This window comes from Dipodomys ordii, unplaced genomic scaffold, assembly GCF_000151885.1.
Source record: "Dipodomys ordii isolate 6190 unplaced genomic scaffold, Dord_2.0 Scaffold5, whole genome shotgun sequence".
Classification (NCBI taxonomy): domain Eukaryota; kingdom Metazoa; phylum Chordata; class Mammalia; order Rodentia; family Heteromyidae; genus Dipodomys; species Dipodomys ordii.
Genome location: NW_012267221.1, coordinates 36,903,443 through 36,927,575, shown reverse-complemented (window position 1 = coordinate 36,927,575; position 24,133 = coordinate 36,903,443). Strand labels below are relative to the sequence as shown.

Genomic DNA, 24,133 nt, shown 5'->3' with positions numbered 1-24,133 from the left:
GTTGGTAGAGTGCTAGCCTAGCATGGGCAAGGCCCATCAATTCCTAATACCACCTAGAGGAAAAAAAAGAAGAAATATCTGATGGTTTGCTTCTCTGGGAAAAATGACCTGAAATGTTCACATCTACTATCTATATCAACCCTTTACAAAATACATGTTATACATGTACCAACAGTGTACAGCAATAATAAAGTTCAAAAATTTTATAAATTTAAGTATGTAAGTTAAATTTATTCTTGAGAAAAAGATAATTTTCATAGGGAACTTATAAAAATCTCTAAAAAAAATCAAGATTAAAAACCATTATTTTTTCAACTTCTCTCTGAAGAGTACATCGTGATGGCTCTGAAGGCAAAGTCCTTCAGAAGACATACCCTGTCCATCTGAATTGTCAGAAGGCAAACCATTAGGGCTGTGCTCTTCTGAGCTTTGTCTGTAAAGCCCTGTGGACAGTCTTCTCTCAGCATGCTGTAGTCTCTCATAGCCAGCTTGGGCACAGAGGAACTCCATCTGTTTTGCCACCACCTTTTCAGACTGCTAGTAAGTAAAGCAAAAAATAAAATCAGTATCTAAAACATCCTAGATTTTTTAATGGCTTAAAGATGCCAATTTCAGACTCCAGCAAATATATTTAGTATTCATTAAAATTAGTTCACACTTCATATGGCACACTTGTTTCCATAAATAGGAACGAATGTCTGTATCATGTTAAACACAAAATGTTTGATGTCATACAAAAGGAAAAGAAAGGTTTCTTGTCAGTCTATAAAAGGAATTCCATCCAAACTTAAAAACAACACAACCCAGTTTTATTTTTTTAAGGTACTGATTAAAGGATTTTCTTAAAAGGAACTTAAGATCAACAGCAACATCTGCTATCAACTTCTTCTAACACACAGGGTGAAAACTTGGCATTTTTATTTTAGGATCTGGCACTACACAGACTCTGATATGGGGACAGTATGTTTAGAGAAGAATAGGTGCAAAATGGCTGTCTGAATAAGACAAACACACCTCCCACTAAAATTAAACAATGATAATTATGCAGAAAAACATCAATGCCAATGAGGATCTTGAAATGGCATGGAACTGTGGTATTTTCCAACCAATTATAAAACACAAAATTAGTGAACTGATACAGAAATTTATCTTTACCACACCCCTTTTCTATATATTTCTCCAAATTACTTGTACATGATATTCAAGGCAACGTATCTATGATACTTTGCCATGAAGATAATAATGTACAAATACAAATCACTACCATATTTTATAAGAGTGCAAAAAAGCTGCTATAAAAATTGGTTGCAAACAGTCATGATTTGCAATATTAAAAAATCAACAAGTGAAAAATATACTAACTCAGTGACTAATAGGAAAAATGCTCATGTTATTTTTCTAAATGCACATAAACCAAATAATTTCATTTGAACTTCTTGCTAACTAATAACATTTCAATAAAAATTTCTGAGGGAGAAAAATAGATTTTGCATCCTCTTAATATGAATAAGCAAAACTTGTCAGTACTGAAACTAAAGCAAGTCAATGGGAGAAACAATAGAAATAAAACTTGCAGTGCTTTAAAAAGATTATTGTAGAAAGGACTTTTAAATGTTTATATCTATGAACATATATAATTACATAACAAATTACCTGAAGTTGTATTTTGCCAGTTTTTCAGGATACATGAATTTAAATGAGTCAACAGTTATAGCAATGATTATTAATATTTAAAACTAAGGCTACTTTATCTCAGAATTGTATTATATACAGTGATCAACACAACTGTCTTCATGATACTAAATTGCTACTTCTCCGTTTTCTTGAATAGAGAATCTGTCTCATTTCCTATAAAACTACACAGAATAAACAAACAGAGCCATTTCAGATTGTTCAAAAGCCAAATCAAGTTATCTTGTGGATACAGCTGTGGATCAGATGACACTTTAAAACAACCAGAAATAAATTCAGTCTTAATAAACCTAAAACAGACTGGCTGAAGCAGCAACTTAGACATTCTGCTATAATAACGAGAAGTTTCTGTTACCTGAGAACTAAGAGCTGCAAATTCTTCACTTTTAGTTCTGGCCTGCTGGAAGAGTGTTTGCACAGAATCTGGGAAATCTGGAAATCCATCCTGTGTGTTAAAGAATGAGTCCTTTATATTTATAGCTTATAAAAAGACAAAGAATAACAAATAAAGAATAACAAAGAATAACAACAACGCTGTTATCAAAAACTCAAAATACAAAGCAAAAGCTAGGTGCTGGTGGGCTCTTGTCTGGAATCCTAGCGACTCAGGAGGCTGAGATCTGAGGATCACAGTTTGGAGCCAGAGCGGGCACCTTCCACCAAAGCTGGGAGTGAAGCTGTGGCTCAAGTGGCAGAGCACTAGCCTTGAGAAAAACAGCTTAGGGACAGTGCCCAGGTTCTGAGGTCAAGATCCAGTACTGGTTTAAAAACAATAAAAACAACAAACAAACAGAAAGCAAAAGTTCCACCTTACTCTCATTACCCAAATATATCTTATTTCAGTCTTTCATTTTATGACACAAATACATTATTTACTCCAGTTGTAACTTCAGTAAAAACATAAATGAAAAGGATGAAAAATGCAGTAAATTCCATCTTTCCTCAAAAGAAAAAAGAGTAAGGGAAATTATCTATCAGAGTTGCTTGTGAGGAACAAATGAAATAAACCAGGTAAGACATACCTTTAGCAACTAATGACTACTAAGAATAGCAAAACCCACTAAATTCTTGTATTATACAGGGTCTACCCTATTTGGAGAACTCTATTCCTTAAGACTTCAACTTAGTTTTCTGTTTTTTTCAGTTGTGAGGTCTGAACTTAGGGTCTGGGTGCTGTCCCTGAGTGCTTTTGCTCAAGGCTAGCACTCCAGTTAGAGACACTTCCAACTTAAATTATTTGTTTTATATTTCACATATATTTGAGTTAATCTACCTATTACTAATGTCAAATTTCTTTTGACTATTTATTGCTCCATTTGAAATTTAAAACAACAAACAACTCTAATGATTTTGTAAGAAAAGCTATTAAAAAACTCAAAGAAACATATTAACTATAAACATGTATTTCACCAAGCTGTTGGTTCACACATATATATGTTAGCTACTCCAGAGACTTAAATCTGAGGATTGGGGTTTGAAGCCAGACTGGGCAGGAAAATCCATGAATGTCTTATGTCCAATTAAACACCAAAAAAAACAGAAGTAGGCAGAATACTAGTCTTGAGCACAAAAGCGCAAGTACAGTGCCCAAGCCCTGAGTTCAAGCTCCAGGACCCACACGAAGCAAACACGTTGTTCTTTCCTTTGTTTGATAAACGATATTTGTAACAGAGGGTTACAAAAAAAACCCCAACAGTTCTTATAATAACATAATAAAAAGTACTAAAATGTTTTCTTTGAGATATATGATATTGGTTCAAAACATTGTCGTCAATCACTTTTGAAAAAATTATTACTGCATTGTAGACCCTGTTTTCAAATATTTCATCTAAAAATTAACTACCTAAGTAATAACTAATTTTTTTTAATTCACATGATTTTTGTTTTGTTTTTGGTGCCAGTACTGAGGCTGGAACTAAGAGCTAGCTATCCTAGAGCTTTTTCCACTCAAGGCTGGTAAGGCTGAGTACAACTCTATTCCTGGCTTTTTTGTGGTACACTGGAGGTAAGTGTCTCACAGACTTTCCTCCCCAGCTGGCTCTGAACCTCAATCCTCACATCTCAGCCTCCTAAACAGCTAAAGCAAACAGTGCCTGGCCTTTTGTAGCTATATAAAAAATTAGCTCTTGATCCAATGTACTCTTTACTGTAGCAAGCCCTCCACAATTCTAATGTTCAGTGAAGTAGGCTAGAAGAGTTGGAACAAAAACATCAGTTAGAGAATAACCAATTTTCAGGAGCCTATAATGTACCAGTTTGGTGTCATTTTATGGATATTATCTCATTTAATTCTTCCTACACACAAACCTAGATTTACCTCATTTTATTACCTCATTCCAAGTTTGTGCTCAATTTCTAAAAACCTAAAGTGACTACATCTGTAAAACTCACAATAAAAAGACTTTTCTTATAGTCATTTTTCTTGAGTCAACATCAAATCTATCACCTGAACTTTTGAAATCCAATTCTACTATTTACTTCTATTTCAGAGCACATTATTTCACCTCTGTGTCTGTTTTTTTTTATCTATACAAGTAGACAATATAGTAGTACCTAGCTAACTTATAGAATTGCTTTTAAGAAGGCAAAAAATTTACTGAAAATATTTAGTACAGGGGTTGGCACCTAAGAATTATTTACAAAATGTTTGTTACTAATACTTGCTAAATTTACCCCCTAAACTACCAGATTTACAGTAAAGCAAATGGCATCCTATAAATGATTTTTGTATAGCTTTTTAATATATATGTGGAGAGAAAAAAGGATAAATTTCAGGGATATTTATATAATATAGATATCTTAGAATGAGTAGAAACTAGACATTTAAAACTAAATATAATGAAGCATATCAAAATGGACTCCAAGAACTGGAAACAAAAGGTTCATATTATATTGTTTGCCTTTATTTCTGTTTTGTTGTTGTTGTTTTTAGTTTTCTGTGCCCTTTATCTGCTCTGTGGAAGGGAAAGGGAATCACAGAAACAGCAAAGGATGAATTAATACAACAATGATACTCACTGACACTATGTAGGAAATGAACTTTACAACTTGGGGGGAGGCACAGTGGGGAGAGAAAAGGAGAGAAGATAAGGGAGAGGGTAACTATTCAAAAAGAAATGTACTCATTACCCTATTTGGGTAACTGTAACTCCCCCCCACCCCAGTTCATTACCTTTACACTAAATAACAAAATTTTTTTGGGGGGGTCCAGTCGTGGGACCTGAACTCTGGGCCTGGGTGCTGTCCCTCAGCTCTTCAGCTTAAGGCTAGCACTCTACTACTTGAGCCACAGCGCCACTTCCGGCTTTTTTTTTTTTTTTTTTTTGCTTATGTGGTGCTGAGGAATCGAACCCAGGGCTTCAGGCATGCAAGGCAAGTGCTCTACCACTGAGCCACCTTCCCAGCCCCAAAATAACAATTTTTTTTAAAAAAACTAAAAACTAAAACTAGAGCAGGCACCAGTAGCTCATGCCTGTCAGCATATTTACTCAGAGTACGACTCAAAAGATCTCAATTTGAAGCCAGTCTAGACAGAAAACTCAGAGATTCTATTTCAAAATTACAAGTAAAATGCTGGGCTGAAGCATGGCTCTAGTGGTAGAGTGCTAGCCATAAGCAAGAAATACAACTGAGCAATAGTGATGGGCCCTGAGTGTACACACACACTCACATGCACTCACACAAACTAAAACCAGCAAGAAAATACTGGGTACAGTACAGGGAAATAAACATGAGAAATCTAGAATTTGTTTATTCATTTAACAAAATTGTCACCTAAATGGTTTAAACATGATACAGATATGGGGATACAATGGCAAACAAGAGAGGCATGCCCTCTTGACAAATATGGTCTACAGAAGGAAAAGAATCAATCCAGGGCACAGGTAAGGTACTCTGGCAGAGGAAGTTTCTGAGAAAATATTATGTCTAAGCTGAAGTCTGAAGGAAGAATAAGAGTAATTTATTTAAATGCTTGGAGGCCAAAGGAATTTTCTCTAGAAACTCAAATAGCTTCTGGATACTGAGAAAGAGGGAGTGGCGAGAGATGTTAGACATGCAGGGACAGCTTTGTGAGGCCTTAAAACTATCACAACGTACAGAAAAGTCATTTTACTTAGCAGGATGAGACCTACCTGTATGATCACAATTTAAAGCCAGCATGGGAAGAAAAGTTTGGGAGATTCCTTCACCAATAAACCAACAAAATACCAGACTGGAGTGTGGTTCCAGTGGTAGAGTGCCAGCCATAAGCAAGAAAGTCAAGAGAGAGCATGTGGCCATTATCTCAAGCCCTTGTACCAAAACATTAAAAAAGAAAAAAAGCCACTCACGATCTTGGAGAAGCAATTAATCCTATGTGAATTTTACAAAGGCCACTGAATACAGGGGTCAGGAATGGTGGTGTGGAGCCTAGTCAAAGGGCTGTGAAGACCTAGTGTGTCCTACTCCTAGACACATGTGGCATATGTAATCCGGAAATAAATGAATTCCCAAGATTAAGCAATTGGGAGTTAGGTGGTGACACTTATCACAATAATGTACTCCAGGGCTACGAAGTTTAGGGGAGGGACCAGAAAATTGATGTTAGTTGGGGATATGCTGAGTCTACAGGCCGATGAAATTTGCCTGTGCATAAACCAGGTAAGCAGGTGTGCTGAGTTTAGAGCCTGGGGCAAAAGCCGCGCTAGCACTTCAAACTGGAAAATCACTAGCTCATCAGTAAGTTCTGAGTGTAGTGAGCCAGGCAGAATCCCTAGATAGTCCAATATGTCACACTGTTATTTAGAAGAGGCTTTCAAAAGGAGAAATGAGTTAACTAGTTATAGTCTTCTAGTGCTGGAAACCAGATGTGTAGTTTCAGGAAAGAGAGTTAACCTCATTATTTCCAGTGCTCCAAATCTTTTAATGGAGATTAGACCACCTGCTTTATCTGTCTAGTGAAGATCTGTAGAGCCTATATGAAGTAATGCAAATGGTAAATTGCCAAATATACAATGACACCATTGTGAGCATTATTCAGCCATGAGAATGTTGAAAAAGTGGAAAGTCTGAAATGTGTAAACCGGGTACTGCTCCATAATTAATAGAGAAATAAGAACCTGCAGTGAGTAATAAAACAACAATATACTAGTAATCACTCATCTGTCTGCAACTTAGTACATTGCTCATGCTGACTTTTCTTCCCCAATCTTGACAGTTTTCTGTGGATAGGAAAAATAAAATAGGTTTATGCTATTCAAAATATATGCCTTAGAAATGAAAATGACCCAAGAAATGGGTCTCTTTTACACTGGGTTTGGTGCAGGACTTTTGTTATATGCCTCTTATGCTTTTTTTCCTCTCAGGCACCAGCTGTACCATGCTATGAGCAATTTATCTCCATGTCATATTCTTGGCTGCTACAATTAATCACAGTGTTCCCTTGCTGATGAGACTCTGGATCTGAACATTGAGAATATAAAAGATCTAAGGTGGGCTGCTGTTCATGACCTAATTATTCTCACTCCACTGGTCTCCATTGTCATTCTTCATCCTCGTCACCAAACACCAGCAAGCCGCTTTAAAGCCACTGCTTAGCTGTCTTTAAATGACTCCTTACAGCAGATGTTCTCAACCCCACATGTGCATTTTCCTTTTTTTCTTCACATTTTTCTGTATGAATAGCAGATTGTAATGTTTCTGTTTTTCTGATGCACATGGTGGAAAGAATCTATATCAAATCAGATCAGCATTCTTTTCAACGAACTTAGTACAGCGTAGGTGGATATTCTGACCCTCTTCCCTCCCTTTCTTCATGACCTTACCCCCACCCTGCTGAAACTGCTAGCAGATGTTTCTTCTCAGTCTTTCTTCTTCAAACTCAAGCATTCTGGGCTATAAACAAGTTTCATTTCTTTCAGTCACTTCTAACTGATCTGTACCCTCAATCCCACAGGGTGACTAAAAGTATCACCTCCCATCTTTGTCACAGCAATTCTGTGAAGAAAACTTACAGATGCCATACACACAGTAACAGTCCATCCAATTTAGTCAGCTGCCATCAACATCAACAGTCCTAGGACTGGTAGCTTCTATGTCTTTCCTCCCTTCTAAGATGCTCCTTATAACACTAAAGTTCAGGGTACGTGATGAACTTACTGAAAAATCCAAGTCACTGAGTCTACTTTTAGATAATATTTTTTTAATTTTAAGAAAAAAACCCCATCACTTTGGCTCTTGATCCTTCATGTCCTTCAACTAGTTGTCAAAATAACCTAAAAATTCATGCTGTCATAGGTAGGGTACAAATACTTCAGACTAGTTTTTCTCTGTCTATTCTATCTGACAAATGTTAACATATTTAGTCATTACAAACAAGCGGCATAGCACGTGGTACTGTTTTACATATAAATATACTTTACAGTTGCCATTTCAATTGTTTACTAGACAAGCTTGTCTGGATAGAAAATAGTAACTATATATATATATATATATATATATATATATTCTCTCCTTCTTCAAATACCATCAATTCTATATACATTTTGCCCTTTCTATCATGTGAATAGGAGGAAATAGTGCTTTTCACACATTGGTACCCAGAGGAACACTACATTGAAGTTTGGAAGTGAGACATACGTAAAGCCCTGCTCTGCCACTGGACAGCAATGTGGCAACTTGGTCAAGTCACTGAACCTTTTTGGGGCTGCAGCCATAAAATGAACATCATTAAGCTTATATAGTGTAGACAAGGTTTGTGACAAAGAATTCTAAATGCCTACAGCAGGAACTCATACATAATAGCAACAATAAAAAACTATCATTTTTATATTTTCCTCACAGCTAGATTTATGATGTTGATGAAAAAGAAAGAGAACACATTTCAAGTTAGCTAAAAGTGGACTCAAATCAGCTGCTCATTTGTCCTGGCAGATGTTTCCCAAGTCTGCCTTACTAACACACAGGATTCAAGAGGTACTTTTCCTAAAGCCCAGATCTTTTTCTCTGTGGCTCAAAGTCCCTATATTTTAATGTTTAACATATCCTATAAGGAGGAGTTGTATTTAAGGCCAACACATTATGTTTCCAATGTGTATACTGACATTAAAGAAATCATACAGTAACTATCTATCTGAAAGAACACAACTATTTAATAAGTGTTTTCCAGAGGAATTAGAAAAATATTAAAACTCCATTCCCCCTAACTCTTTATATACAAAAATACAGGACAATATTACATTTAACAACAAGATCCTATGAACTTGAACAATGTACTGCTTCTACTAAGATACCTAATGCAGGCAAAAAAACATTTCTCTCTTTTACATGTCAAATTATTTTGCTGTCACTTCTACCTTATCTATTGGGCATCTTATTTCTTTTTATTCATTGTAAAAATTGTCTTTTTAAGATGGAAAAATGTGACCAATTTGACATGTGTGCTTTACAAGTTGATGCAGCAGATTTAAAATATATAAAAGATGAAAGTGAAGACATATGGTCATCTCATGAATTTGGGCCTAAATAATGAATCTGTTTATGTTATTGTCTTTAAGAAGCTACAGACTACTAGAGAAATAGTAAAAGCAAGAGTAAAAAAAATATTCATAGAGCTCTAAATTCTGTTGTATTTAAGAGGTCCTTTGTGTCAATCACAGCTCTAAAGAAACTGTTCTGCTGTTATCAGATCATATGTAATGTTTTGGTTATCTCTGTATCTTTGCTTACAGTAGTCTACCTTTACAATGCCACCTACCCACTATTCAGTATTCCTATCTTCTGAAATCCTACCATTCTTTTAAAACCCAACTCAAATGATTTATCTCCAATATAATTCCCTACCCAAATCTTTTCTCATGTCAGACTGTCTTCCTCTCTCAGCAGCCACATAGAAGACAGACATAAATAAAGCACTAATACACTGGGTGATAAGTCTTAAGGGAGTAAAACTCCTTTGTAGCCAGTTTTAATCCACTCTACTTGGAATCAGCTTTCGAAACCAAATTAATATCTCTGGTATCTGAAGTCTGAATTAAAATTTACCATAACAGATCTAGATTAAGAATGATGAACTAATTTTTATTTTTTTGCTTATACAGGGGTTTGAACTCGGGATCTTACTTTCCCGTCAGTGCTCTATCACTTTAGCCATGTTCCTAGTTCTTTTTTTTTTTTTGGTCGGTTGGGGGGGCTTGAACTCTGGGCCTGGGCGCTGTCCCTCAGCTCTTCAGCTCAAGGCTAACACTCTACCACTTGAGCTACAGGTAGCTCAGTGGTACAGTGCTTGCCTTGCATGCATGAGGCCCTGGATTCAATTCCTTAGCACCACTTAAGCAGAAAAAAGCCAGAAGTGGCACTGTGGCTCAAGTGGTAGAGTGCTTGCCTTGAGCTGAAGAGCTGAGGGACAGCGCCCAGGCCAAGAGTTCAGGCCCCACGACTGACCAAAAAAAAAAAAAAAACAAAAACAAAAATAAATAAATAAAAGAGTTTCACGGACTTTCCTACCTGGGCTGGCTTTGAACAACGATCCTCAGATCTCAGCCTCCTGAGTAGCTAGGATTACAGGCATGAGCCACTGGCGCCTGGCTCCTAGTTGTTTTTTTTTTATGTTTGAGTTTTTTTTCAAGTAGGATCTCAATTTTTGTTCTTGAGGCTAGTCTGAGACCACAATCCTTCTACCTAGGGCCTCTCACATAAAAGGGATCATGTGCATACCACCTAGCCCAATTTGCTGGTTGACATGAGGATCTCAGTAACTTTTTGCCCAGACTAGTCTCAAACTATGATTTTCCCATTCTCTACCTTTTGGGTAGTTAGAATTACAGGCTTTTGTCACCTCACCCAACCTACACTCTTTTTTTTTTTTGCCAGGGGGCTTGAACTCTGGGCCTGAGGCTGTCCCTCAGCTCTTCAGCTCAAGGCTAGCGCTCTACCTTTTGAGCCACAGTGCCATATCTGGTTTTCTGGTGGTTTATTGGAGATAAGACTTTTGTGCCCATTGGCTTTGAACCATGATCCTCAGATCTCAGCCTCCTGAGTAGCTAGGATACAGGCGTGAGCCACTGGTGCCTGCCTCCAACCTACGATTTCTTAAAAATGTGTCCATTTGGAAACAAAATACTTTTCTTCTTTGAAAACTATTACATTAGGATAAAATCTTTATTAGTCAAAGCAGCTTACTCACAGCCATTCATTATTTTTTCCAACAGATTTTATTAAATGAAAGACTGTGTTATAAACTCAGTAAATAAAGACTCTGTTCTCCTTCACGTGCAAATTTATATTAAATTAAACCCAAACATATACCGGTTCCAGAGCTAAGCAATATGAAAACAAACAAAACCACCAGAAAAACCATCATAACTATGGTTTTACAGAAAGCCCCTTCAGAAAGGAAGGCCGAGGAACTGTGACCTATAGCCAAAGAAAACAACTCTTTTTCAGTGGGTTCACTCTGCTTGATTATTTTCCACATTCTTCCAGTGATGGTTTGACAGTTATTTACCAGTTTACTCTTGGGGAATTAAAAATGTAATGTTTTTCAAAAAGAAAAAGAAAACAGCTCTAGGTAAGGGAACAAATAAAACAAGTGGTGAATACTGAGGTACAAATGAGTTTGGCAAGTTCTAGAATAGAATGCTGCTCAGGGTTGCTACAACACATGAGGACATGTAGGAACAAACAAGATAAGAGAGGTTAGCTGGAATCAGATCATATAGGGTCTTTAGAAGTGGTTAATATTCTTACAAGATTATTGTTGTATAAATAGATACTTAGTAATATAATATAATCTATTTGTAGAAATTTAGGGTAGTCAAAAATTACTTGCATAATTTGAAAATAAATAATAGCATGTCTAAAAGAGTACCAATACTCCTCCTCAACCCAAGAGAAACAGGAAAAAAGGAGAATCTAATTTCAAATTCCACTCTGCTATAGACTAGATCTTTCAAATAAATATTCAACCCACTAAGGAACAGTAGTTCTGAAACCACTTTATAATTCTAAGAGCACATTTTTCTTACTCAACTGTCACCTTACTACTTTCAAGTCTAAAATCAAGCCTAAAACAAGTTTTATTATGGAAAAGTTTCCAAAATTTGTAGCTACTAGATCATCATTTCCTGGAGGCCTAACAGTGGTAGAGCGTCTGCTTAGCCATCACAAGACCCTGGGTTCAAACCCCAGCACTGCCAAAAAATAAAATAAAGCTACCCAAACTGTCACATCCATCAGATAATACAAACAAATTAAAAGTTCATTTTTCTGAAATGTATGATGACTAATGACACAAAATTATAAGAGGAACTGCTTAACCAGTAAAGTTTTAGATGGTAAGAACACTAATTTGCAAGCTAATATTTGGTAACTGGATATCAATATACTTTCTTTTTTAAGAATTTTCTTGGTTACTAATTCAAATTACTATATATATTTCAGAGTAACAAAATTCTACAGTAAGATTCTACAATTCCTTTTTTGCCTGAATTCCATTTCTCTAAATAAAGATTTTTAAACAAACATTATTGAAATAATATATATAATCATACCTCCACTTTAATTCTCTTTGGGGATAATTCATCTCTCTCGCCACATTTTGATCTAGGGAAAAGTAATAAAGAAAAATTTGAAAAGGTAAAAATTTCATTCATAATTCATCTTATCTATAACCTTCCCCTAAAATATGTCACCCTGAAACCTCAATATGAAGAACGTATACATTAAAACAATAAAAGACTTTTCATTAGGAACATACAGACACATTTTAAAAGAACACCAATGTAAGGACTCTCCTCAGAGAAAACACTCAATAAATATTACATGATTATTATTCAACAGAAGAAAAGAAATACCAAGGTCAATATCCCTTTATGGTTCAGCAGGAACAATTTAAGATAAAATGACAAAAAAAACCCACTTAGAATATATGCTTAATAACATGAGATTAAAATACATTTTGTCTTTCAATCACTCACTATAGATGTAGTTACCCTAGATTAGAAGTCTTTCTACTGGGAACCTATCCCAGATGTACCAATATACCTGTGAAATACTACCTGATCAGTCATAAGACATAAAATGCATTTTACTTATATTCTGACTTGTGGAATTATAACTTTTTTGTACAACCAAATAATAAAATTTAAAAAATCCTAAGACATACATATTTCAGTTATCACTCTGCATTATACTTTTTCTTTTATTTATTTAGCCAGTCCTGAGCTTGAACTCAGTGCCTGGGTGCTGTACCAAAGCTTTTGTGCTTAAGGCTAGCACTCTACCACTTTGAGCCATAGCACTACTTCCAGATTTTTTGGTGGTTAATTAGAGAAAGAGTGTCTCACAAACTTTCCTTCCTGGGCTGGCTTCAAATCACGATTCTCAGATTTCAGCCTCCTGATTAGCTTGGATTACAGGCCTGAGCCACCTGGTGTCCAACTACATTATGCATATAAGAGTAGTGCCTCATGAAATTAGCAAAACATGTATATGATGTTATCTATTGTGGTATTGTTTCCAATAATGACAAATTATGAACAAGTATTTATCAATGCAGGACTGGACCAACTGATTTATAGTCCTTTTATGAATTTACCTAATATCAGATTGTAAGCACTTGTAAAAGGAACCATTTTTTCCCAAGAGATCAGCATGTTCATGTGGTGAATGTACAGATATGTCCATAAAGGCTATCTAAATCTCATCCTCACACTCAACACCAAAGTGTAAGGAAAAAAATGTCTAAACCATTACAAATAAAACACATTAATACTAAGAAACTATGCCTTTCAGACAGAGAACTGAACAATAAATAAACATCACTTTGTTGGATAGGAGTAAGGTCTGCTGTGAAACATTATGCAGTAGGATAACTTGGGATAATAATTGTATTCTGTATTTTGTAAAAACCTAGATATTCTGAAAGAATATCATAAAGAAATGATAAAATGTTTAGAGATATGTTTTACTTGATTTAAAATTACAGAATGTGTATGTACTGAAATGATTACTTGGTACCTTGTTAAAAGTTATAATTTTTGTTATATGTCAGTTAAAAATTAATTTATTAAAAATTATTTTTATCAATGTTCTTAAAGGTCACTACATTGTTTAATTTTATAGAACTATAATCATACTTTTGCCTTTAAAAAATGATATATCAATGGATAATTTTTCAAGCTGTACTTCAACTAAACAATGCAAAGATATCACCAATTAGAACCGCAGGCGGTGGTATATACCTGTAATCCCATCTACTTAGTAGACAGAGACAGCACAAGTAAAGTTAAATCAACCTTAACTTACAAAGAAAATACAAAGGAAAGGACCAGAGGTGTGACTTAAGTAGTAGTGGTCTTGCTTAGTAAGTGTGAGGCCCTGGTTTGAATCATCAGTACAAGAAAGAGAAAATTGTCAATAACTTACTTGGTGGTTCTGTAAGTGTATTTATAGGTGACTTCTCGAGAAATCTGCCTAGCCAGGGCAAAAAGTTCATCTCTTCTTGTCAACAGGGCATTATCTTTCACACAGAGTTGAGCAGCCGCTTCATTAACAGTGAGCTGAATATCCAAAGTGCCAAAATAGAATTTTAAAAATTAGATTATTTCATCCATATATAAACTGACTCACTTAAGAATATAAAATCAAGAATAAAATTAAGCATATAATAAAATAATAATTTGTCAGAATCAGGGTGATACTCCTAATGTCAAAGTTTAAAAGAAAAATGATACCATCTTATGTCCATTCAAAATTATTATTACTATCTTGGCTTTATTCATATGCTTTTTTATTGTTGTTAGGAAAGAGGGCTTGTAGGCAGTAAGAAAAGAAATTCATTTTTTTAATATATTTTTCCCCTAACTAAAGGTAGAGAGTCTGATAGGATTGTTTTTAGGTATAAAGTATATTCACATGAAATCTGAATACTGAGCTGGGGATGTAGCTCAGTGGTAGAATGCTGGGTTTGACCCCTTGCAACAGACACAGACACAGACACAGACACAGACACAGACACAGACACACACACACACACACACACACACACACACACACACACACACCAGAGTTGCTAGTTAACCAACTTTAACCTTCTATTGAAATTTTAAAATGGTAAATATTATCTTAAACTCAAAATCTGTAGGATTGTTTTTAGGTATAAAGTATATTCACATGAAATATGAATACTGAGCTGAGGATGTAGCTCAGTGATAGAATGCTGGGTTTGACCCCTTGCAACACACACACGCACCCACCCAATATAGAGTTGCTAGTTAACCAACTTTAACCTTCTATTAAATTTTTTAAATGGTAAATCTTAAACTCAAAATCTGTTTAACCAAAACATATTTTCCTCATAATATTTTCAAAATAAATGGATACAGAATTACTAAGAGGTATATCAATCACCTTTTTTTTTTTTCTTTTTTGGTGGGTCATGGGGCTTGAACTCAGGGCCTGGGTGCTGTCCCTGAGCTCTTTTACTCAAGGCTAATACTCCACTATTTTGAGCCACAGCACCACTTCCAGTTTTCTGGTGGTTAATTGGAGATAAGAGTCTCCTCAGATCTCAGCCTCCTGAGTAGCTAGGATTATAGGCATGAACCACCAGTGATGGACTATCAATCACATTTTTAAAAAGCAAGAAATGTACTCGATCAAAACGTACTCAATGGCAAAAAAAAAAAAATGGGGCATGGTAGTAGACAAACCTGACAGGAGACCTGTTATATACACACACACACATTTTTTTATTGTAAAAATACTGTACAGAGGGATTACAGGTATATGAGCAAGGTAACGAGTACAGTTCCTATCATTACTTGTGTGACTTTGGACAAACAAAAACTCAGAGCTGTGGTCTTCTCAGAATGCAAGGGATGATGGTGCGACCTAAAAGGACTCTAAAAAGAAGTAAAGGAGGACATGGACTTGGCACAAAGTTTTTCTAGTGTTAGCTATTTTCATTTTAAAAAATCAGCTACTCACCATTTTTTCCTACTTAGGCATCTCACCTTTACTGATAATTTTTCTCATTAAAAATTTTTGAACACAGAGACAGATGAATAAATCCATAATGAAATCCTCCCATGAAGAATGACTATTAACATTTTAATCATCATTAAAATATTAAATCTGTGTGTCAATGATTCACTCCTATAATCCTAGTTAGTGAGGAGGCTGAGATCTGAGGATCCATGTTGAAAGCCAGTCCCAGAAAAGAAACTGTGTGAAACTTATACATCTAATTAACCACCAAAAAGCCAGACATAGGACTGTAGCTCAAGGGATCGAGTGCTAGCCTTGAGCAAAAAACCTAAAAGAAAGCACATAGGCCTTGAGCTTAAGCCTCAGGACAATAATAAATAAATTATTATAATTCCCTATACATATAAGTATGTGTATACATAGACTTGTAATCATTCTTTCACTTATATTATGATGTATTTTCGCCATGTATTATTAAGATACAAACTTGGTTTATATCAGCAATGTTTTAGACACGATGCTCAACAAATATGTTGACTTATTTGATGAAATACTTAGAAATTCCCTTTTGTCATTTTTACTATACACATAATATTCCATTATAGGAAAGAGCAGTATCATTTTAAAGCAACCAAACTCTATACATTACAAATTTTCCATGTACTACATACACAGATGCAAAGAATTGTTAAATGTACATTTTTTTCCAGTTGTGGGGCTTGAACTCTGGGCCTGGGTGCTGTCCCTGAATGCTTCAACTCAAGGTGAGTGCACTTTACTACTACTTGAGCCACAGCGCCACTTCCAGTTTTCTGGTGGTTTATTGGAGATAAGGAGTCTCACAGACCTTCCTGCCCTGGCTGCCTTTGAACCACAATCCTCAGATCTCAGCCTCCCGAGTAGCTAGAATTACAGGCATGAGCCACATGCGCCTGGCCCTAAATGTACAGTTTTACACAAGTATCTAGATACTTCTTTGACATGAATTCAAACAAATCACCTCCTTAAGCTATAGAATATACTAAATTTTAAGAAATTCATGTCCAACCAAATTGAATTCATAAGGCTATCAACAATTATATGAAAAGACCACATCCTAGAATCTTGACCAATTAGTTTTAAAGGTTTTACTAATTCATGTATTTTTAAATATATTTTGATATAATTAACTATTTGACTACAAAGTAAACTTTTCTCTATGCTTTTAGCTTATTTTAAAGTCTGCTTGCCTCTGGCATTTCCCAGATTCTTCTACTATAGTGTTTTGTTTTCTTATGGACTTTATTTTGATTTGAACTCAGGGCCCCACTCTTACTATTTGAGACATGCCCAGAGCGCATTTGGCTTTGGTTAATTTTTAGAAACAGCGTTGTACTTTCTTTTCTTTAATCTGGGTCAGATCTGTACTGTGGTCCTACTTATATCTTTGTAGTACCTGAGACAACAGATATGCACTACCACTCTGAGATTGTTTTTTGAGATGGTAGTCTTGCTTTTTGCCAGACTGATCTCAGCCCATGATCATCCCAATCTCTGATGCCCTAGTAGCTGAGATTACAGATATGGACCACAACACCTAGCTCCTCTAAGAGTTATTTATATACCAAGAGCCTTTTAGTTTTTGCCTTGGGTGCTAGGCATAGGAACACTTTTCTTATCCTAATAACACATATGTATTGTCCCAAATTTGAGCCTGATGTCAGTTTAATTTTACATCAACATATTTACTCTACCTAGAGTGTGTTATGGCATATGTTATGATATCCAGCTTCCTCCATATTTCCAACTGCAATTTATACTAGTTGTTCAGTTAAAATTAATTTGCCTATCCTAGTTTAAACTCATAGCTTTATATAAAAGTGTAATTGAAGGAATAATTTGTTTTCAGCCTTCTACCCTCTTCCAAAAGAATAATCAAAGACAATCTTTCCCTAAGTACTTTTTAAAGGTTCAATTTATTGTAGACAAAAGTGAAATATACTTTAAAGAATGATATCCTAAGTTAACTCAATTTCAGTAGCTGACCCTTCTCAGATTGCTTTTTTAATGTATCTATTTCCTTTTTTCTGTACTTACAATTCTAAATTTCTATGGAAAAACTTCTGATTGCCAGGAAGATATGTGAATTAACAATACCAACTTGCATATAGCCACAGAAAATAATGTCATCATAAACGGGAAACAATTTTCTAATAGGACTTCTATTTTCTCATCAGAAACTAAGAAAATTAAGCACAACACATTTTAAAATGTAGACTGTACTTAAGGAACCTTGCACCTGAAAGTTCAAGCTGGAAAAATAATTTTAGTTCACTACGAAGTTGTAATAAGAAGTGGGTTCATGCTGGTAAAGATGGCTTGAGCCACTTTAACTACCTGGGTTATAGAGATCGGAGGATGGTAATTTGAGACTAACTCAGGCAAAATAAAGTTTAAGAGATTCCATCTCCAGCAATGGCTGGGCCAGATGGCACATATCTGTCATTCCAGTGATGTGCAGAAGTACAAATAGGAGGATTTTAGTCCAAGCAGGACCCAGCATAATGAAAGAGATCAGATTTCAAAAATGACATCCCCCAAAAGGCAAAGTGGCTTAAATGTTACCGCATCTGGTTAGCAAGAATGAGGCCTGAATTCAAACCCCAGTACCACTAAGATGATAAGTAAACAAAAGCCAATTCATTAAGTCTTTTCCTAAAAAAAGTGTGTCTATCAGTGTTATCTAGATTTCATGTTCCCTAATTAATAAAAAAAAATACATATGACATTGGCCCACTGATGACCCTATTATATAGTTAAAAAGAAAAAGATGAAGAAAGAAAATCCCTCCAAACAGTAATTACTAGCTCTAACACTATATCAACTTTTTCTAAAATGCCAGTGTTCTAATTTCAGTAAAATATAAAGTAGTAAGGTCGGGTGGTTGGTGGCTCACACCTGTAATCCTAGCTACTCAGGAGGCTGAGATCTGAGGATGTAGTTCAAAGCCAGCCCAGGAAAGAAAGTCCGAGAGACTCTTATCTCCAATAAACCACTCAGAAAACCAGAAGTGGTGCTGTGGCTCAAGTGGTAGAGTGCTATCCTTAAGCTAAAGAGCTGAGGGTAGCACCCAGGCCCAGAGTTCAATGTCTACAACTGACAAAAATTTAAATAAATTAATAAAATAAAAATAAAGTAATAAGATATTCTCCCTTACTGGCTTCCTTGTTTCCTCCACTTATTTTCATAGATCAAAATTCCATTTCATATCTTCAAATAAAAATTTCTTAAAATAGCTATAATTTATGATTGGCATTAAGTGAATTCAGTTATCTTTATCTTCAGAAACAATAGTTAAATGATTCTATAAAAATTTTCTTTATAGTTAACTATCAAATTATTGTAATTTTCAATTAAGTATTGTTGGTATAAAAACACTCTCAGTATTATGAATGAAAAGCTCAAAAGGGACAATCACAATACTCTAGCACTCAGGAGAGCTAAGTACCATGACTCCTTACCTCACCTCCCTCTCAACAAAAGTTAAATAAAATGGTGGGGAAGATATTACCTTAAAACTGTCAATAGGCTGGAGAGTAAGAATAATGTAGGCCAAAATGAATGAAAATAGTATGTGAAAAGTGTAAGAACTGAATGAACTTGAGCTTTAATCTTCAGTTTCATGAGGCTAGGAAATACAAGAAGGAATCAAGGCAAAGCTCAAGCCACTGCATCCCAAAAAGTGAGAAATTTTAAGGCTCTTATCCGTAAACCTGAGACCTCAAAGTACTATAAGCTCAAATAAAGTTTAATTTTTAAAAAATCACCTGTAGTCCCAGAGAAATGAAAGAATTACCTGTCTTGAACATAGGTGTTAACTGGAAGAGAAAATAATATAAACTCTTGAAATGGGTTAACATTCAATCCTCTTTCACATAGATCCTCAGCTCTAATTCATGCTAAAAGGGGTGAAAATTTCTTTTCACAAGATCCAGAATTTTAGTGCCCTAGTTGCAAAATCAAATCACTTCCACAGAAATTCAGAATCTTCTTGGGCCTTCCATTCCCATAGAGTTCTAAGAAATATGAATTCAAAGACAAGTTATAAAAGTCAAACATCAGAAGTGAAAACAGAAGAAAAAAAGGGAGCAGAATTAAATTTTCAAAGGATTTCATTTGAAGAAATAAAAGGAGTTAAAATATAACTAAAAACATGGACAATTAAATATGAATTTGTAAGAAAAAGAGAAATAAATCAGAGTAAAAATTAACAGAAGATTTAAGAAGCAGAAAATAAATAATAAAATAATTATTAACTCTTAAAGAAATTGAAAAGTCAATGAAGGCTTTTAGGAAAATCATGGGAAATATAGTTTACCTCTAATACATACTAATTAAGAATGAGGACAAAATAATATTTTCTAGTGAGGTAGCAAAGGCCAAAGTTTTCCACCTTCAGTAAGCAAATTCTAAATCATGTACTTCACACAGAAGAAAACTAATCCCATATAATAAATCTGAGATATAAAGTGTGTTTGTGTCTGTATATATATGTAATGGGGAAGCAGTAAAATGAAATTAAATAGAGATTAATGTTTATAATTAATGATTATAATAAATGTAAATAGATCAAATGTTCCAAGTAAATGATGATGTCAGACTAGACTATAAAATTCAACCATTAGTATTTAGAAGGGACATACAAAAAACATGAATGTAGAAATGATTGTAAGATGATAAAAAGATGTAGCAAGCAATTAACAAAAAGAGACCTCATGCATTTATATTACTATCCAACAGAATATAGATTTTTTAAAGCAAAATGTATTGAAAGTTAACAAGATCATGGCATAAAACAGAGAAATGGACAACTCCATAGGAGATTTTTCACACAAAACACTTATTTACTAATATTACAAGCAAACTCAAAAAACAAAAATAGTAAGAATGTAGATTTCAACAAGTTAACTGTCTTATTACTACAGACTTCACTAACAACTGCCAAAGATACTGTTTCCATATGCATAAAAAATAATGACCATATATATACTGGACAAGCACTCATTTTCTTAACAATATTTCAGTTCAAAATCATTAGAAAAAGTAATGAGGGGCAAAAGGAATCATTCGTATTTAGAAATAAAGGAACACTTCCATTTCCAAGTAATTCATGGGTCAGAGAATCATGTATAAAAATGCAAGTAATTAAGATTAAAGAATTAAAATAGCCTCATATCAAAACTTGGGGAATAACATTAATACATACTAAAAATTTATGGCTAGAATTGCTTAAACTAGAAATATAAGGATGATGAAACATTAAAAACAAAATATTCAACCAAAGTTAAAAAGAACTGTATATTAATAAATGATAAAAATAGTACATACACATACACACAATATTAAATAAGCTAAAAGGTACTTCTTCAAACAGATTGGGGTTGGCAAGTTCTTTCTATAAAAAGCCAGACTAAGATGGGTGCCAGTGGTTAGTCTGTAATTCTAGCTGCAAGTAGAAACTTGAAGGATCTTAGTTCAAAGCCAGCCTGGCCAAAAAACCTGTGGGACTTTATTGCTAATGAACAAGCAAAATGCCAGACTGGAGGACTGACTCAGAGATAAGAAAGCCAAGCTAGAGCTAGAGCCTGTAATCTTAATTACTCAGGAGGCTGAGATCTGAGGATTGAGGTTCGAACCCAGCATAGGCAGGAAAGTCTGCCTAAGCTCAAGTGATAAAAGTTCCAGTCTTGAGCAAAACAATCTAAAGGACAACATTCAGGCACTGAGTTCAAGCCCCAGTATACCTGCTCACCCTCTACCCCACTACACACCAGAGACAACATTTAAGCACTGAGTTCAAGCTCCAGTAACACACACACAGACACATGCAGACACATACACAGAAACACACCCCACACCTCAGAGACTTTAAAATATTTTAGGATTCACAGGCCAGTCTATGCCATAACTAATAAACTCTGCCACTGTAGCTTAAAGGCAATCTCGACAGTACCAAAATAGGCATAGCCTATGTTGTGATAAAAGTTTATTTACAAAAAAAGGAGGTGGGCTAGGTTGCTCTCATGATTATCCTTTTGAGTATCTCTGACAAGTAAATAAAAATAGGCAAACCTTGTCAAGGCTTGCAGAGGGAGAGGAGAGAAAATGTTCAAACAGTAATAGTTCTCAAAAACAATGTCATTCCAATACATTTTTTTTTTTCCCGTTGTGAGGCTTGAACTCTGGGCCTACGCGCTGTCCCTCAGCTCTTCAGCTCAAGGCAAGTGCTCTACCACTTGAACCACACAGCGTCACTTCCTGGTGGTTTTATTGGAGGTAAGAGTCTCATGGACTTTCCTGCCTGGGCTGGCTTTGAATGGTGATCCTCAGATCTCATCCTCCTGAGTAGCTAGGATTACAAGCATGAGCCATGGGCGTACGGGCACCCAGCGCCAATACATTTTTTTTTTTTAAGGAAAGTTACCAAGTGATTCATAAAAGAAATAGACTGCCTTAATAGTCCTATCATTTTAAAAAAATCAACCAAAGGAAATGTCCAGCATTTTTTTCCTCAAGTATTAAGAGGCTGAGAGCTATCCACCCAAATCTGAGAGTTCAAAATAAAAAGTATAACTTGCTAACAATGTGCTCAGGTTTGTGGGCTCCCAGATTCTACATTCTTCTTCTCTCAAATTGCTAGATTTTCCCAAAATATTTCAGTTTTGACTTCTCAAGGCTATAGTGGCAACTGATCTAAGCTTGGCAACACTAAGTATTCTATGGGCCTGGGTCCTTACCTTGCTAACCTGTCTGCAGCTTAGTTGCTGCATTTTAAGTTTTTCATTCTCTATGACCTTGCTATTCTCAACTTAAAAAAAAAAATCTCTTGTTATTCATTAAGATCTGAGGCGCACTGCTTACCTAGTTTACCAACAACTATCTGCTTATGTACTTTTGGATAGATGACATATTCTGTCTGCTGGAAATTCTAATTCTTCATTGGGGTTTGTCCCTTAGCTTCTGCCCCATCCCATCAACTTACAGTTCTAAGCCTATCATCCCCAACACACTCTTCAAGGTATAACACCTATAAACTCTTCACCATCCGACTCCTATAAACAAAACTACATGGAGTCAATCTAAAACTATAACTGATTCTGCAGCTTTACAAATAAAACTGATGATTCATTCCCTAATTTTTTACTGTGAAGTATAAAATACATTGTAAAAACATGAAATGTTTACAGGAAGAAAATTACATGTATTTGTAAGAGTTAAAAAAATTCAGGTATACAAAGTTTCCAGATTTTCATCTACTAATGACCTACTTATAAAAATTTGTCTTTAAAGATGAAAAACACTATCCATATCTTCTATGAAGAAAATTCTCAGAATAGTTAGATTAAGCTGACAGTGAATTAAGACATAGTTTCTTATTTGGAAGCTGCTGATTAAACTAGTAGTATTCTTTAATCTTAGAATTTTTTTTAAATGAAGTCTTTCTCTGATTTAAATAGTTAAATGAAAAACATGCAATATCCTCATAATACTTAAAAGATACATTTAGGGGCAGGAATGTGGCTTAGTAGTAGAGCTTGTCTAGTGTCAGGAGCCCTGGGTTCCATTCCTCAGTATCACATAAACAGAAAAAGCTGGAAGTGACATTCTGGCTCAAGTGGTACAGTGCTAGCCTACAAAAGAAGCTCAGAGGCAGTGCCCAGGCCCTGAGTTCAAGCTCCAGGACTGGCAATAAATAAACAAATAAGTAAATAAAGATACATTTAAATAGTACCTTCTTTTAATTCCCTCAGTATTTCAAAATTTTTTCCATGGTCTTAGTACCAGTTTGAAGCAAACTTCTTGAGTCATAAACTTCTAGTGGAAGCTGTATTAGTGGACTAGATTCACAGACTTGAGTTCTAAGTGACAAGTGGTCTACATTAAATTTCAGAAACACAAGCCACATTTTTCATCAGTCCATCCCCACACCTCAGCTTACTCATTTTGAGAATACCCTTATTTGGGAAAGCCTAGAATGATCTCATTACTTAAATACTATCTGTATCTATTTACCTACAGAAGCAAAGAACCCCTTAGCAAAAGCAAAAAATAAAAAATAATTCTTTTTGAATTTTAAAAGATAGTCTAGGAATTTTTTAATAGTTAAGTTGATTAGGTTTATTGAATCTTTAGAAATATACTTCAATAGAAAACATCACTGAGATTCTACCTCACCCCAGTTAGAATGACTATAATGAAGAAATCTAGTAATAACAGATGCTGGAGGGGAGGGATGTGACCAGAAGGGAGCCTTACTGCATTATTGGTGGGAATGTAAACTTGTTCAACCACTTTGGAAAGCAGTATGGAGGTTCCTCAAAAGACTCCACATAGAGCATAGAGCTCCCCTATGACCCAGCAATCCCACTTTTGGGCATTTACCCAAATGATCACAAACAAGACCATACTAAAGCTACCAGCACAACTATGTTTA

General features: G+C 35.2%; 1 protein-coding gene across 3 annotated transcripts in view; it reads right to left on the bottom strand.

The window, feature by feature from the left end:
- Nab1 (NGFI-A binding protein 1 (EGR1 binding protein 1)) overlaps positions 1-24,133 on the bottom strand; it is a 44,084-nt gene that overhangs the window by 5,735 nt on the left and 14,216 nt on the right. For 2 of the 3 annotated variants that reach the window (XM_013029540.1, XM_013029549.1), the window contains exons 3-6: positions 14,098-14,231; positions 12,222-12,273; positions 2,048-2,137; positions 375-537 (exon numbers count right to left, since the gene is read on the bottom strand). In XM_013029540.1, coding sequence (XP_012884994.1) covers positions 375-537; positions 2,048-2,137; positions 12,222-12,273; positions 14,098-14,231 — 439 coding nt within the window. The remainder of the gene's footprint in view (positions 1-374; positions 538-2,047; positions 2,138-12,221; positions 12,274-14,097; positions 14,232-24,133) is intronic. The other variant, XM_013029558.1, reaches the window with a different exon arrangement.